Source organism: Eubalaena glacialis, chromosome 5, assembly GCF_028564815.1.
Source record: "Eubalaena glacialis isolate mEubGla1 chromosome 5, mEubGla1.1.hap2.+ XY, whole genome shotgun sequence".
NCBI classification, from domain to species: Eukaryota; Metazoa; Chordata; class Mammalia; order Artiodactyla; family Balaenidae; genus Eubalaena; species Eubalaena glacialis.
In genome coordinates, this window is record NC_083720.1 from 1131408 (window position 1) to 1148768 (window position 17361).

At 56.6% G+C, this 17361-nt stretch overlaps 1 protein-coding gene across 3 annotated transcripts in view; it reads right to left on the reverse strand.

Moving 5' to 3' along the window:
• Positions 1–17361, reverse strand: part of LETM1 (leucine zipper and EF-hand containing transmembrane protein 1) — a 32375-nt gene that overhangs the window by 7600 nt on the left and 7414 nt on the right. For 2 of the 3 annotated variants that reach the window (XM_061191834.1, XM_061191836.1), the window contains exons 3-10: positions 14510–14921; positions 10594–10737; positions 9782–9919; positions 8918–9121; positions 3703–3822; positions 2215–2346; positions 1737–1886; positions 1177–1311 (exon numbers count right to left, since the gene is read on the reverse strand). In XM_061191834.1, the coding sequence (XP_061047817.1) occupies positions 1177–1311; positions 1737–1886; positions 2215–2346; positions 3703–3822; positions 8918–9121; positions 9782–9919; positions 10594–10737; positions 14510–14921 (1435 nt within the window). The remainder of the gene's footprint in view (positions 1–1176; positions 1312–1736; positions 1887–2214; positions 2347–3702; positions 3823–8917; positions 9122–9781; positions 9920–10593; positions 10738–14509; positions 14922–17361) is intronic. The other variant, XM_061191835.1, reaches the window with a different exon arrangement.

Below are 17361 nucleotides of genomic sequence, written 5' to 3' on the forward strand. Positions count from 1 at the left end.
CAGGCCCCGCCTCTGTTCAGCTTCCCGGCCTCAGCCCCAAACCGCCTTCAAAATGACCCTGGTACCTCGGTTCCTGACCCTTCCCAGGGTCACCCTTCAAGCCTAGGTCAGCCTGGGCTCCTGGGACCCTCCTCCTCCCAGCCTCCTATCAGTGACAGAGTGTGTGGGTCTTCGTCTGTCTCCTGGGCCATCACCGGGTGAACAGAGGCTCACCGGGCTTATCCCAGGCTACGCCAGCCCCTGTCCCCCACACCACACCAGCCCTGCAGCCCACAGCTCCCTTCACCAAGATCCCTGGTGTTGATGCTTTATGCTTTCTCTTCTCATACGAACAGCCTGGCTCCTCCCCGAGACCTGACCTCCCCGCCCTGCACCCTCTTCAGGGTCCCCGCCTACGCACAGGACTGGAGGAGGCTCCTCCCTGAGGCCCTGCAGTGGGGCCCTTCCCTCCACCTCCAATGACCCCACGGGGCCCATCAGGGGTCAGTCTCCAGGCCGCATCCACCCGGCCCTCAGGACACGTGACGAGGCCCACCCCTCCACCCAGGTATCAACACACTCGACTTCACACGCACCCCCCACCACGGCCTCGTCCCCCCTCCGACCTCTGAATGCGGTGGTCCCCTGCCCGCCCCACCCCGTGACCTCGCTGGGAATCCCCAGACATAAAGATGCCGTCCTGGTTTCTGTCTCCTACTCCAGCTCCCCGACGCTGCCGCTGCCCGTCTAGTAAACGCATCCTCCACCCAACACGCCTTCAGAAGCTGCTCTGCCCATCATGCTCCGTGTGCCAGGGGCCACCTGGCAGTTCCCCCGGCAGAAGGCGTCTCACGAGGAACATGGGCTACGACCACGACGGCGAGGCTGCCAGAAGCGAGCACCCCCAGCGCGCACAGCACGTCGGGCTCCCTGCGCCGGGCAGCTGGGAAGGGGACGGCAAGGGGGGGCTTCCCCGCTGGGTGCCCTGCCACGCAGAGCACAGGGGCCGGAGCCAGGGCAGGGCCGCCTCACCCTCCCCGGCCTCGCTCTCCTCGCCCCACGGCCACCCACCGTCACCCTGAGAAGCCAGGCTGCGGCCTTCCGGCCCCGCTTCCTCGGGAGCCCCCGCCCTGCAGGCGGGCCCGCTGGCCCTCCGGCGCGGCTCCAACACCGCTCCCTCCAGGCGGGCGCCGTTACCTTCAAGCCTTCCAGGACGGGCGCGCTGTCCGTCAGGGCCTCGGACGGCAGGGTCACATCAGGCTCTTCCGGCTGCGGCTCGGCCACCAGCCTCCCGGGGGCACCTTCTGCCACCACTTCAGGCTCCACTTCCTTCTGAAACGCAAGGCCGCCGCCGGCTCAGCACCACCCGTCAGACCGCGGCCTTCCCGGGAATCCACACCGGCAGACGTGCCGCTGGCCAGAGGGCCGCCAAGTGAGGGGCAAGGTCTACAGAGCCCGGCCGGCTGGCAGGGGGTCTGCCTCCGCCAGGTTCCGCCGCAGGACCCTCCACGCGGGCGCAGCGCGTGATGAGCGCAGTCACGCAGCTCCTGCATCCACGCCCCAGCGTCTACAGGGCCGCCGGAGGCCTCGGTGAAGTCGCCACAGCCTCGAACCTCAGCTTCAGGGCCTCAGGGCCGGGCTGGCGTTTATACTGACTGGCGCCCGAGCCGCGAGAGAGCGTCCGCCTCGCCAGTGCCCCCACCCCACCCGCGGGCCCCGCCCCTGCCCCGCCCCCGGCCCGCCCCCGGCCCGCTCACCGCCGCTGCTGCCTGAGACCGCCTCTGCAGCTCCTTCTCGCGATGCTCCTGCCGGATGGCCGCCTCCTCCTGCAGCGTGGCCTCCAGCTTCGCCTTGTTGTCCACCTGCTCGCCCTCCACCTCGGCCACCTTCACCTGGGCCTCCTTCGCCTTCAGGAAGGGGACGCCCGTGAGCGCTTGGAAGCGGGGCAGGCGCGCCCCCGCCAGAGCGGCCCACGCGGCGCCCGGCCCGGGTCTCGGGGCGTCGTGGCCATCACGGCTTGCTCTCCGAGGAGCAGGAGCCCCGGCTGCTGGGAAACGCCCTGAGGACCCCAAGGGCCACCTTCTGCACGCACCGCTGGGCCCTCAGCATGCAGAGGACAGACGAGAAAGAGAGGAGGGGGCGAGCGGCGGGTCCGAGGGCTCCCCCAGAAGGGAGAGGGCCCCGGCAGAGTGCGCAGCAGAGGGGGCCTCGCAACACGCAACACGCAACACGCACCACAATCTCCGGGAGGGTCTGCAGGGTGGACGTGAGCTGGTCGGCCGGCGAGAGGGTGTCAGGAAGGTACATGGCCCGGGACAGGACGAGCAGCGACGTCGGGACCTCCTGGTGCAGGTGCAGCTCCAGCCACTGCAAGTGGGAGGCGGAGACCCGGACTCACCCGCCGGCCTCGCCCCACCCACGTCTCCTGCGACCTGGGCAAGGGCTTCCGGTTTGCGGAGGGGAGGGGAGGAGGAGGAGACTGGTGGCAACCACCACAGCGGCACCTGAGTGGGCGGACCCCTGCGTCCCCCAAGCGGGTTCTCCCGAGAGAGACACCGCAAGCTCCGCAAGGCCTATTTACTGCTGTGCTAATACCCGCTGCCCACCTCGGTCAAGTGAGCAGGAGACACCCCCGCAGCGAGGCCGCAGGGCTTGGAAAACACTGAGCGAGACGGCCAGGTTCTGTTCCCAAAGTTCTTCACTTAACAATGGCACAGAAGCTCCAAAGGTGGCCCTGGTGAGTTCATTCGGCGTTTGAGGTTTGAGCAACTACCATGAGCTGGGCGCCGTTTGAGGCTATTTTAGTGACACAAAGACAGTGTTCAAACTGACAAAAAGGACCCCGACGATGCTTGGACACAAAGTAGACACAGGACAAAAGATGGGACGAGAAGAGCTCTCGGAACGGGGAGAAAATGCCGAGCACGGGTTAAACGATGAGAGAAGGAAGACACCTGAGCCCTTGGAAACCAAAACACCCCGATTCCTGACATCCCTCGGCACAGCGCCCCGCACTCAAGTGCCCCGGGTGTGCTCCAGCCCAGGCGGACCCAGGGCACCCCCCACAGAGGAGGGTCTGCGAGGGGACCCTGTCGGAGACAAGGTCAGTGAAGACAAGGGACAAGAACGTACTGCCCACTAAGCACCGTCTGTGTCAGCAGGGGGGCAGCGGGTGTCAACAGATCTTTGTCTACACTGGGAAGACAACCCGACGGGGGTGCCCAGCTGGCGCCCTGCTCCTTCCGATATGAAGGCTGAGTTGCTGTGAATGTTGCGTACCCATCGTGGCATCCACTCAGACCCATGCCGGCGGGGCAGGCCTGTGGCCCTGCAGAGCCGGCCCCTGGCTTCTGCCCGAGGGCCCCTCTGAGCGGCCGGAGAAGGCAGGGTCACTCAGACCCAGGCTGCCAAGAGCAGGGGCTTCGGAGGTTGGCCTGGCCTGGGTCCTACTTCCCAAACACCCCTGGCCGCAGTTGAGAGCCATACTGGAACTTCAAAGGAAGCTGACCTCGTCCTCGTGTGTCCACAGAAGACCGGGCGGAGGGAACGGCAAGCACACCAACAGCAACCAAGAGCCGGGAGGGAGATCGGAGCGGCGCCCAGGAGCGGCGGGCAGCCCCCGCGTGCGGAGTGCACACAGGCCCCGGCCCAGGTGGGAGCTGAGCCGGAGCAGCCCCCCACCTCCTGCCGGGACGCAAGGGCCCCCCACCACGCCGCACGCACCTGCTTCAGCTGGTCCCGCAGACGGTCTTCCGTGACGCCCAGGGCCCGCATGCCTCGCGCGCGACACGCCGCCTGTAGCTCCTTGACGTTGAGGCTGTCCACCCCCTCCTCAGCGATCAGCTGTCAAAGGAAGCCAGCCAATTATCTCCTGAAGGGTCACTACGGGTCTGTGCTGTCTGCATTCACACGCTTGGGAACTAAGTGTCTGATTAGAAACCACCTTCTTGGGCTTCGCTGGTGGCGCAGTGGTTGAGAGTCCACCTGCCAATGAAGGGGACATGGCTTCGAGCCCTGGTCCGGGAAGATCCCACATGCCACAGAGCAGCTGGGCCTATGCGCCACAGCTGCTGGGCCTGCGCTCTGGAGCCCGAGAGCGACAACAGCTGAGCCCGCGTGCTACAGCTGCTGAGGCCTGCGCGCCCAGAGCCCGTGCTCTGCAACCCCACGCTCGCTGCAACTAGAGAGGGCCCGCACGCAGCAATGAAGACCCAATGCAGCCAAAAATAAATAAATAAAATAAATACATTTATAAAAGAAAGAAACCACCTTCCTGTTATGCTTTGCCAAACACAAGATAAACCCCCACTACCAAGGCCCTGGCTCCAGGTTTGCAGTGATCAGACCGTCTGAGAGGGTGGGACCTTAGGGTCAACAGCCAGGACCCACCCCGAGATGCGAAGACACCCACTCAGGGCCTGCTCTCTGCCCAGGGAGCAGCCCTGCTGCCCGAACCCCATGCTTCTCCCGTCCTACACCGTGCAGGGACGAGGGGAGAGGAGAGGAGGAACAAAGGGCAACAGTGCCACCTGCTCCCCCCATTTAAACCCCCCAGTGACCCTGTGAGGAGGACACGACCGCTACCTGCATCAATTCTGAGACAACCGTAGATGGACGTGCAGTCCTACGGTTCCTCCCCGTGGTTAACATCTTACAACGTACAGTACCAAACCACTGCCGGGACGCAATGCCGAGCCAGTCCAGGCAGAAACCATCTCTGTCCCCACGAGGACCTCACGACGCCCTTTCACAGACACTCCCACCCCCTCCTGACCCCTGGGAACCAACCACCAGTCTGCTCTTCATGCCTGTAATTCTGTCATTTGAAGAGCATTACAGGAATGGGACTGCACAGCACATAACCTTTTGGGACTCCTTGAGGACCCACGCAGTTGTGTGTAGGAATAATCCACTCCTTTTTATCAGTGAGTACACTGCATGGTACAAACGTCCTGGTTTTACCGTTCACCCCGTGAAGGACATCTGGGTTGTTTGTTTCCTTTCCCCATCTTCCCGTGGGGCACGTGGATCCCATCTGCACTTGTCTCCTGCGCTTCTGAGCACATCCCTGCGTCCATTTTCAGGGGCTGCTCTGGTATCACATGACGCACCTACCTCGTCATGGAGGGGACGTGGTGGCCTCCCCCCTTATCCTCCCCCACTTGTTGAGCTCATCCTAATGTCACCTACTGACACAGAGCCACATCACACAGTGCCCCATTTTTGCCTCCACCATCGCACTTTACTTAGAAGACACACAAGCAGAAGCAAAGCCTGGTGCTTGTCGTGTTCTTTCTTCCTGACGCCCCAAGGTTCCTCTAGGGCAGCTCTGCTGGGACAAATTGTCGTAGTTTTCCCTCACCTGAGAATGCCTTGATTTCTCCCTCGTTTTTATCTTTAATTTTTATTTTCGCTGAATCTAGTATTGAATTGACAGTTCTTTTTTTTCAGCATACGAAAAATACTTTCCAGTTCCTTCTGGCCTCCATGGTTTCTGATGAGAAACGCACTGTCATTTGAATTGTTTTTCCTGCAGGTAAGATGCCATTCTCTCATTGCTTTCAAAATTATTTTCTTTTTTTTAAAAAATAAATTTATTTTTATTTTTGGCTGCGTTGGGCCTTCGTTGCTGCGCGCGGGCTTTCTCTAGTTGCTGCGAGCGGGGGCTGCTCTTCATTGCGGTGCGTGGGCTTCTCACTGCAGTGGCCTCTCTTGTTGCGGAACACGGGCTCTAGGCGCGAGGGCTTCAGTAGTCATGGTGCACGGGCTTAGTTGCTCCGCGCCATGTGGGATCTTCCTGGACCAAGGACCGAACTTGTGTCCCCTGCACTGGCAGGCAGATTCTTAACCACTGCGCCACCAGGGAAGTCCCTCAAAATTGTTTCTTTGTCCTTCACGTTTGTTCACTTGACTATGCGTCTTCGTATGGATTTGTGTTTATCCCGTCTGAGGTTCACTCAGTTTCTTAAATCTGTAGGTGTATGTCTTTTACTGAATCTGGGAAGTGGCCAACGGTCAGAATGATCCATTTTCTCGGTCCTCTCAGCACTAGCACCCACTGATTGTCTTTTTTCATTCACTTTGGGGTCCTCCTGGTTCTCAGCGTGAGGAGTGATTTTCAACTGAAGCTGGACATTTTGGGTATTATGCGATGAGATTCTGGAGCTCACTTCAATCTTCTATCCTAACTGGCTTCCTCTTGACAGTGCTCTGGCATGGGGGTGTACTACCCAACGTTTACAGGTTGTGTAATCGACAATCTGGCATCTATTGATCCAAACTAACCGACAAAGTTGTTTACATCTCCCCTGCAGCCTGGCTTTCCTGGGCGTGCGAAAATCATATTTCAAATCCTCCAACCACAAGCCCTGACCTCTGCTTCACGTCCTGCCTCATCAAAACCGTCTCCAGCTGACTACTCCCACCACACCAGTGATGAAGGCCGAGTCTCGATTCCCCCCTCCCCTCACCTCCTGGTCCCCGTTTCTGGGGAACTGTGAGCACAAGTTCCCTCCAATGGCCCTGAGCTCTCTGTGACATCACTCAGTCATCGCAAATCACATCCCGGGTACGTTTTGGAACAGGTGAGATCTGGCCTCCACTGAGGCCAGGGGGAGAGGTACTTCTGAGTCGGCTGGGAGCGGTGGGTGGAGTCTGGGCTCCCCGCTAGGCTCCACATGCCTACCTGGCTGGGAGGGGCAGGAGAACCTCTTACTGGCCCCTCCTGACACCACTCCAGCAGGGAAGTATGGAGAGCGTCTTGGGACTGTCAGGTGCGGGTGGAGGCCAGGCCCCCTGCTGGTCTCTACGACACCACAGGGGGCGGGGGGCCGGGGATGAAAGAGCCAGCTCCTCGCGGCCTTCCCCGCGGCCTTCCCCGATACCATCCCAGCTGCTACAGCCTGAGGGTGGCGGTCCCAGCCCCGCTGCCACTGTGTGTGTGGGGGTCTGGGGAGGGGTCGGGGTGGGGAGACACTGTTTCCTGTGGTGTCTGGCTGGAGCAGAGCAGTCACTCTCTGAAGTCTTCTGTCCCGCTAGGTGGCCCCGTTCCTTTCCTTTGACCATAGGATGGGATTCTAAAGTCTGTGCTCATTGGCGATTCTGGCTTCTTCAGCCCCATGGCTGGATCTATGAGGCACAAAGACCTCCTGTGTCATTCCTGGGGTCCCAGGGGCTTCTCCCCACTTTTTAGAATCTTCTTATGTATGTTTTTTACCATTTAACGTCCAGGGGAAAGTATGCCCCCTCCACCTTCTCAACAGCAGAGGTCTGGCCACCGCCCCACCTCATAGGAATCTGAAGCACTGAGGTGAGGTGACTTGTTCAAGGTCACAAAGCTAGTGAGTGGCCAGGACACAACCCAGGCCTCCTGCCTTCATGCTGCCTCTCCCGAGGAGGGGCAGCCGCACGGCAGATTCTCCAGCAGAGCAGAGAGACAACTTCTCTTCATCCTTACAAAATGCAGTGATGATCTGCTTCTAGACAACAAGAGAGACAGTTTTACCTGCAGATGGAAATCTCGGAGGATGGGTTTAAGAGTGATCAGACCAAGAAGAAGAGAGGATAAGTAAACCAAACATACAAAAGGATGTAAAATACGGGAAGAGCATATGTGATGCAGGGGCCGTGAGCAGTCTAAGGGGAACATAAACCACGTCGGGGGTGGGGGGGGTGGTATTTAATACAATGATGGAAGCGTCACAACCAGGAAACAGGATAAGCACGGACACAGACACGCCTAGGGACGTTACTGTAGAGCTGCTAAAATCCAAACAAGATGTAACAAAATCCAAACATCTCAGATGCTGCCGGAGAAAGATGGACACCTTCAAAGGAACCGTAATAGGCCTGCCAGCTGACATGCACTCAATGGCATCTTTAAATGCAGAAAAAAGAACTGCAAGCCTGGAGTCCTATACCCAGCAATACCCTGCAGAATGGAGGGTTAATACAGACAAATCCATACAAACAGGAACCGAGGGGACTCCTCAAGTGGAGGAAACGGCCTGGGTGGAAATGCAGGAAGGAAGGAAGGGGGTCAGGAGGGTAAATACGTGGTGCACACACATCAACTCAGGAGCAAAAGCGCATGCAACGCAGAGGCAGGGGAGGGCGAGTGCAGCTGGGACGTGGCGCGTGGCAGGAAAAGCACTCAGTCCCATTAGACTCCTGTGTGTCGAGGAAGCTCACTGTAAACTCTAGAGAAACTGCTAAAACAATACATAAGGAACAAGCTAATGAAGAGGGGATGGAAGAGTAAACATTTGATTAATCCAAAAGAAGGCAAGAAAGGAGATTAAGTGGACCATAAAACACATAGGACAAACAGGAAAAGAGTATGGACTAAATACTCCAACTATAAGACAGAGGGTCATCAGAGCAGATTAGAACAGTAACAAACACAAGGCAGAGAGGATTCAGGAAGCCTGTAAGTAACAAGAGGGAAGATCAGCCCAGAGGCAAGCTGGTTCAGCTATCACAAGACCAGACGCCACAGACTTCAAGGCCAGAAGCGTCACTAGGGAGAACGAGGGACACTTCGTGACTTCTTCAGACACACACACTCGGGGTGCACACTGCACGGGGGCAGGCAGGCGGCACAGCTCCGGAGCAATCTGGTCACGGGCCAGGACTTGCTTTTGGCCTCCTGCCCTTTTTACTCAGGAGCCCCAATTCTAGGTCACTATTTTTATAGGACCTATCCAAGATCTGGGGCAAAATTCACGTTAATAGGTATTTATTAGAGGGTTCTTTAGGGTAGCAGATTAGCTAAAGTGACAGTTAATAAACTAGGACACGTTCGTATAATGAAACATTAGGCTGTCTTTAAAATCCACCTTTTCAGCGACCACGTCCCACCACGGGAAGGTGTGCTGTCGCGGCGGCTGGGAGCCGTGCGATCCCAGCACTCAGCCAGGAGCGGGCTGCGGGCGCTCACCTTGTCGTCGGCCTTGATGGAGCGCAGCCGCATGGTGAGCTGGAAGCGCAGGAAGTTGTTGGTGCCCATGGTCTGCAGCTCCAGCAGCTTGCACAGCGCCACCAGCTGCAGGCGCGTGAGGTTGTCCAGGGTCAGCTCGTCCTCGAACAGTTTGGAGAACCGCATGATTTCCTCGTTGCTGGGTCTCTCACCCGTCTCTCGGATCTGCGGGAGCCATCGTAAGGGTCACCACGGGTGGGCTGTGTCCCCCGCACCCCCATGGCCTCGGGCCACACGCCTCAAGTCAGGAAACAAAGCAGAAGGGGCCACCCACACCCTGCCTCAGCTCCGCTCACATCTCCTACCGGGAGTGGCCCCTGCGACCCAAAGCCCTGAGCGCTGCCTGGCTGGGCTCCCGCGAGCGAGGCGTCCGCGCAGTGCACGGCATCCGGTCCCTGGACCTTGTCTGCTACGCCAGCGGAGCCGAGGCGGCTGGCCGGGAGGAGGCCGGGGCCTCTCCATGCTGGGCTGGCGGGCGGCCTTGCCTTCCTCCCGCACCGTGGACGTGGCTATGGCGCAGTCTGCCCCTCCTTCCCAGCCCAGCCCCCTGCTGGTCACAGCTGTGGGGTCTTAGGTTCCTGCCAAACTCTACCTCCTCCAGGGCTGCTGCAAAGAATGGAGACCCAGGCCAGGACTTGTGAACATAAGTTCACGTTCTCGGGACAGCAGGCTTGACCTCCAGGAGCCCCGCCCCATCGTGCACAGTAAAAACGAGGGAAGAAAGGAGACAAGGCACGCTCCCCAGATAAGGCGGGCAGCCCCGAGGCGCTAACCAGCACTGGGGACCAACGGGGCAAGGCCTCAAGGGACGATGCATCACAGCACCTTCTGGAAAAACACGGAGAAGTCTTTGGTGGCATTCCCCTTGGCTGCCTTGTTCTTCAAGGCCATCTCCTCGATGGTGTCCTGAAGAAACTTGGCCAGCTCCAACTTGACCCGCAGCTGCTTCTTCAGCCTCTCCTCCTGCGAAGTCAGAGAGGGCACTGCACTCCTGGGTTCCCACCCCACGCGGCTTCCTGGACGGCGCCGGTCCAGCAGCGGCTTCGAGCCCCATCACGAAGTGCAAGTACACCCAACCCAGCGCTGCCAGGTGCCTCCTGAACAGCGCTTCCTCCACCCACGAGCTCTGTGTTCGGAAACTTTCTATTTCACAATTTTAAAAAATTTGTGTGACCCTCCCCGCCCCCCCGCCAGAGAAGGGGCCAGCAAACTCCATAAAGAGCTGGCCTGTAAAGCTTTTAGGCCCTGTGGGCTGAGCCGTGTGAAACGCGAAGGCCACCAGACAATACATACACGACAGGGCATGCATGTCCCCAGAAGGCCTTACTGACCAAAAGGGGCAGGGCTGGTACGGCCCGTGGGCTGTAAGTCTGCCAACCCTGCCCTAGACCCGTCTCGTCCCCCACGAATGGGTCTCGACCTGTGGCTCAAGGAACACTGGTCTAGAGAAACTAGAATTTAAGACACATTTAAAGAGAAGCAAACCTGAAACCAGCATCTATTAAATAATCATAGCACAGCATGACTGAATTATGAAGAAAACATAAATTTAAAAACATCTAACATCGGAAATGTCAGTCATGAAACAATGCAGCCTTGTAACTGCTTTCAAACGGGGTCTGAAACGAGCCGGTCACCTTGATGGACTGGGTCTCAAACGTGGACGGTAACATGTTGGGGAAGAGCTTTACGGCAACAGGAAGCAGGAACTCCATGAAGGGCACCACCACGAAGACCAGGAAGGGCACCAGGCGGAAGAGGTCGGCACAAATCCGGAGGAACTGGAAAGGGGTGGAGGGACCAGCGGGTGACCGGGGAGCATGTCTCACGCAGTCGTCCGCAGGCGCAAGTGCGGGCGCCTCGCAGGGAGCAGACAGCGCTCCGGAGGCGCCCTGAGGCCAAACCGCAAGGTGACGGCCTTCACAAAACCTGGGTGGAAGCCACCTCCCTGCGTGGAATGGCACCCATCACTGGATGCTGCCAGTGAGCCGCCCCCCAGGGCGTCTGCCAGGTGCCCACCGGTCTGGCGGACAGCTGGACAAGACTGACAGACGGAGGACTGGCCACTGCTGGCAGCAGCGAGGCCCTCCGGGGAAGGCTGCAGCCACACCACGCACTCCAAACGCTCTGTGGAAAGGAGGGCCGAGTGCTGGCCGGGCACTTCTCTTGTGTTCCCTGACACAATCGGTTAGATTTAAGCCTATGCTACACAGCAGTGATCAGGGAAAAAATCCAAGTGCCTCACTGATGTAAACAAACCACTGCTGATGACATGAAAGAAATCTGCAACTTGAAATAATCGACAATCCCTGAGAACAGTGGACAATCACTGCCGGGTCTCCAGCAGCTCACCTGCCCCTGCACCAGTGCCTACTCAGCACATGCTCCTGCCCCTCGGAACCGCCTGGGTGCACAGCAGCCAACACTACACCCCCCGCATCACCAGCTGTGTTTCCACTGTGACTGACGAGACTGTCTTTGGAGGAGTGACGTCACTTCTATTAGGGGCCTCGTTTCTGGCTGGAGCACCACTTTCCATGATGGTTGCCCTCCCGGGGGTCAGGCGTCACCTACCCTGCGACAGTGGTCACTGTGATCCCCTGCACAGGGTGTTCTCTCCACTCGTGAGGGGACGCCCCGAGAGCACGCAAATAAACACCCATCTCTCTCCCCAGACACACTCATCGCGGTTCCTCCCAAACCAGCCTCTACTCTGATGGTCACAAAACAGCAATTTCCCAACTCAAGCCCATCTCCCCATTTATCAACCTCGCTTTGCACCTTCATTTTTCTATTTATTATCAAAATGGACTCAAGGAATCCCATGTTTTTCATTTGTTTATGATTCATTATCATTTATATTTTTATGCTCAAATGATCCCGGATATGACCCTTCAAGTTGGTGCCTATGTTTTTTGACATTCCTCCATTAAATTATCTTTAGCAGTTCTATCGAGGTTTAATTTACGTACCATAACATTCACTCATTGTAAGTATGTAATTCAATAAATTTTGGTAAATTTATAGACTGAAACCATGTCTAAAATCCAGTTTTAGAGCATTTTCATCGTGACAAAAAGTCCCACTGTGTCCATCTGCAGTTAACCTCCATTTCCACTCTGGGGTCTAGGCAAACAGGGATTTGATTTGTTTCTACAAATTTGCTTTTTCTGTACATTTTCCATGCACGGAGTCAGCGTCCAGCTTCTGTTACCAGTGTATAAACGTCTAGGAATATCATGTCCTCTTGGCAACCTGACCCTCTCGTCACCATGAGTGACCTCTTCTGCCCTGGTAATCCTGGCTCTAACATCGACTTTGTCTGATGTTAACGTTGGCTTTCCTGGACTAGTGTTAGCACCACTTACCTTTCTCCATTCTTTTACTTTTAACCTATTTGTGTCTTTACATTTAGATGTGTTCCTTGTAGAGTGCACAGAGTTCAGTCTTGCTTTATTTAATCTGACAATATCAACCATTTAGTTAATAAAACTAGAAAAAGAAAAAACCATACGACCATCTAAACAGACACAGAAAAGATAAACAACAAGAATTTACTGTACAGCACAGGAAACTATATTCAATATCTTATAATAACCTGTATCATGAAAAATAATCTGAAAAATATATATATATAATTGAATTACTTTGCTGTACACTTAAAACACAATATTGTAAATCAACTATACTTCAAAAAAATTAAAAATAAATAGTAAAAAAAAATAGATGCAGAAAAAGCATCTGACAAAATCCAAAATCTGTTCCTAATAAAAAGTCTGATGGAATTTACAAAAAAGATACTAGAACTAATAACTGAGTTTGGTAAGTCTGCAAGATACAAGATCAATATATAAAAATCAACTGTATTTCTATATACGAGCAATAAACAAATGGAAAATGAAATTTTTAAAATTCTATTTACCTACAACAGACAGAATGTGGAAGCAACCCAAGTGTCCACGGATGGATGATGGATAAACAAACTGTGGTCCATACACACAACGGAATATCATTCAGCCTTAAAACAGGAAGGAGATTCTGACACCTGCTACGGCGAAGGTGAACCTTGAGGGCATTCTGCTCAGTGACACCAGCCAGTCACAAAGGACAGATCCTGTGTGATTCCACTGATATGAGGGCCCTGAAGAGTTCAGATTAAGAGAGACAGAGAGTAGATGATGGATGCTGGGGGCTGGGGGGCAAGGGGTGGGGAGCTGTTATTTAACAGGTGCAGCTTCAGCTTAGGAAGATGACAAGAGATGAAAAGAGTTCTGGAGACAGATGGTGGTACCGACTTTACCACAGTGTGAATGTACTTAATGCCACAGCCTGTATACTTAGAATGCTTAAAAAGGGTAAATTTTAGGTTGTGTATTTTACCACAATGAAAAAATTCCATTCACAATACCATAAAAAATATGAAGCCACACACTATTGCTGAGGGAAATGGAAAAAGTCCCGTTTTATTCCCCACTGGCCATCCCCAGAAGTACCCCCATTGTTTATTTTCCAGCCTTTCTTATTTTCTGACACAGGTTATTCTAGTACCACTGCTGTCCCAGCCCTTGACCAGTTATGCTTCCAAACAGCCCCGGTTCCTCTTCATGGGGGTGGTTAGACGCCAAGGGCTGGGAGTCAGGGGTGCTCATTGCTACTGGGGTGTCACTGCTGCTAGGCCGGGTCCCCAGACTGAAAGGGAGCAGAAGGTTTGACAGCATGAAGGACCAAGGATCTGATGAGAGCAATTTAACAAAGGCAGGAACTAAGTCACGAAACAACAGCTTCATCTGTGACAACTCAAAGAAACCGTGGGGTGACTTTCAACAATGCACTTGGCATAAAAGGATGGATTAGCAGTTTAATCATTCTAAAAGAATCACTTATATGGTGAGGGTGTCAATCCTGCAACATGCTACACCTTAAGCAAGCAATTAAAGCTCCAAAGGAGGACTTCCCTGGTGGCGCAGTGGTTAAGAATCCACCTGCCAATGCAGGGGACGTGAGTTCGAGCCCCGGTCTGGGAAGATCCCACATGCCGTGGAGCAACTAAGCCTGTGCACCACAACTATTGAGCCTGCGCTCTAGAGTCTGCGAGCCACAACTACTGAAGCCCACATGCCTAGAGCCCGTGCTCCCAACAAGAGAAGCCACCGCAATGAGAAGCCCGCGCACCGCGACGAAGAGTAGCCCCCGCTCGCCACAACTAGAGAAAGCCACTCGCAGCAACGGAGACCCAACGTAGCCAAAAATAAATAAATAAGTTTATTCAAACAAAAAAACCCCCACAAACTCCAAAGGCGGAGCCGTGAGCACACTTCAGGCAGAGAACAGAGCCCCGGGGAGCCCACCAACGCGGTTATGGCTGCACCTCCTCTACAGAGCTGCGTCAGCCACACATTGTCCCAGCGGAAAATCAGGGACCCTGAGGCGTCTGAAAGAAACATTCAGCTAACTCAGGTGAGAACTAAAGCTACTGCGGGACAATCTCTTGCTGTGACTTTAGACACTTAAAGCAACTGACAGGTGAGCCCAGCAGGGGCACACGCCCATTACCTGCCTGCGCTCTCGGCGGGTGAGGCTGTGGCCGTGCAGGATGCGCCAGAGCGTGCGCGCGGCGATCTTGGTGTCGATCCAGAGCAGGCGGAAGCCGTGGTAGTAGTGCTTCAGCTCATCCAGGACCCGCTGGCCCAGGGGCGTTCTCCCGGCCGCCTCTGCGGGGGGGCTGTACACGGGGCCGCCTTCTTCCAGCTTCTTGTTCTTGTCTTTTAGGGACCGCAGGGACTTCTCCACCACGGAGTCATCGCCCAGCGGGGGCGACGAGCGCCAGCAGCGCACAGGAACGAGCCTCGGCCCTGCGACCACCACACACGTGTGCCGGGGCCTCAGAGCCCAGCGGCCGAGGGGATCGCCTCGCACGGAAAGGCACACGGGGTGGACGGGACTGCAGCCGCCAAACGGAAGTTTCCTTGAAGAGGGAAAAAAGAAGCCAGGGGTGAGGGGCCGGCCTCGCTATGACCTCCCGGCAGCAGCACAGACCGCAGCCGGATCCAAAACTCACACCCAACGTCCCAGCATGTAGGACAGACTCTCTGCCCCTTCCTGACGCCGGAGAAACACACTCAGGGGAGCCGGTCTCCACAGTCAGAGGTGAAGGGGCTGCTCGCAAAGGTCTTGTGAGAGAGGCCAGTGGGGGCTGGCCAGTCCCCATGGCCTCAAAGGAGCAGGTCAGACACAAACAACCAGCAAAGGCTTGCCTTCTAGACAAGACAGACCCAACCTCTGGGTGGGTCTCCCAGGCCAGCCCTCTCCCCTAGCAGGTGACTTTCTACAAAGACCTGCGGCTCCTGAGCAAGTCATGAAAACCAGGGAGGATGCTCCAGTCAACGGTGCCCCGCATCTGTGCACCAGCCGACCAAAGGCCTCTGTGCAGAAGGACACAGACCCGGTGAGTACAGCCCAAAGCCCAGGCCTCCCTCTCCTCCCCTGCCGCTCACTCGGCTCCCACACTGGCCTCCTTGCCCATGCGCAGTGGCAGACCCCAGGCCCAGAGCCTCCGCAGCCATCCCTGCCTGGACACCCCACAGGTGCTGGCTCCGCCCTGGGCTTCCTTGGGCCCCCCGACCTGCGGGGCTACCCTGGTGCCCACCTCTCTCAAATCCTCACACGTGGGCCATCTCCCACTGGACAATGGGCTCCACGAGGCCCAGTGGGGAGCCGCCTCCACACCACAGCGGGAAGCTGCAGGGGCTTCCGGAAGTGGGAACCTCAGAGCCCTCTCCGTCAGCACCATATCAGGCCTACAGGGCTGCCCAGACCCCCACCGCCAGAGAAGGCCAGTCTGCTCTTCCGGGCCCCAGGCAGCTGTGTCTTCGGTGTCTGCCTGCAGGACAGCCGCTCGAGGACGGCCACTCGCTGCAGCCTGAGTTTCTGGAGCCTGGACCCGGCCCTCCCCAGCTCTCGGTGCCCACTAGACCTGGCACAGCCCAAGGTCTGGGCACGACGAAGAGGTCCCCTTCCAATGGCAACACGTGATGGAAGGCCATTTACAACCCAACACTGGAACAATTTACCCACACAATTCTCCTTCCGTGTTTCACAATCTTCTCATCTCACGTGTCCCTTCAGAAACCTCTCCCTGCTCACGCACAAATCCACCACTGGATGGCCGAAGGCCCACGCACTTGAGAAGCTGTTTATCACGGACACACCCCAGCTTCTTCCCACCTGTCCAGTCACCCGTGCGCACCTGGCCTGCTGCCGGCAGCGAGGACCCGCGCTCTGAGCAGACCACCCCAGGTCAAACTCCAGCTCCACCACTGACTGCTGTGTGACCTTGGACGAGCAACCTCTCTGCTTCAAGAGCATCCCTAGTGGATGTGTGCGGGCTAATACACAGGAAGTACCCAGAACAGTGCCTGGGGCACAGCAAGCCCCATTAAAGCAGTTGAGAAGCCACCAGTCAGGGCTGGAAGAAAGCTGGGAAATGTCTAGTTTAGCTGCTTCTTTTATGCACGGGGAACACTGAAGGACAGGCCCACCTCGGCTCTGGCCTGTATGGGCGGAGACAGCTGGCAGATGGCACCCCCCGCCGGCCTCTCTTCTGTCCCGAGCCCCTCGGCCCCGCAGTCAACACCTAAGCCAGGAAAGGCGGGTCCCTCGAACCTGCCCTGTCCTGAGTCCCGGCGGCTGGAGAACAGCCTTGCCCAGGGCACGGCAGCACCGCTGGCTCAGCCATTACCCTCTGTGCCTCAGTCTCACCTCTCAAAGCGGGAGATGATCATGCCCACACCTCCTGTCTTCATCAAGCTTAATTATCCAATTTTCCAACACAGTTACCAAGGAAGCAAGTGGCTTCCTCGAGGTGTGATGTGAGTCACGAGGGGCAGCCAAGGGGCAAGGACATAGACCCAGGAAAACAGACCAAGCAGAGAAACATGGGGTGCATCCAGCAAGGGCCATCAGGGCCCCAAAATCTGGCTGTCTTCACGCATGTTAGAGAGATTATTAACGATCTAGCCAGAGAGATTTAGCTATATTCAAAAAGCACAAAATTGCGTAATTATTAAAAAATTTCCATCAAAACAAAACTAACGTGGGCACTGTTGCCTTTCCTCGGCGAGCTGGGACAGATGGCATCTTCGAGAAAGCAGCTCCTGCTCTGCCCCGACCCACCAGAGCCCAGGCGTCAGCATCCTGGAAGTGCCCGCTCCCCTCACCTGCCAACACGTGGGAACGTCCCTTTCCCAGGGGGACAGCATGCCAAGACAGCAGCCCGAGGCTGGGCCAGGGAGGACGCCAACCCTCCACATGCCCCCTCAGCTCCTCAGGGCAAACAGGAAAGGGAAGGCGGGGCGGAGCAACAGGCACTGTGACCCAGAGGGTGTTCCCGAAGTGCAGGCGCCCGG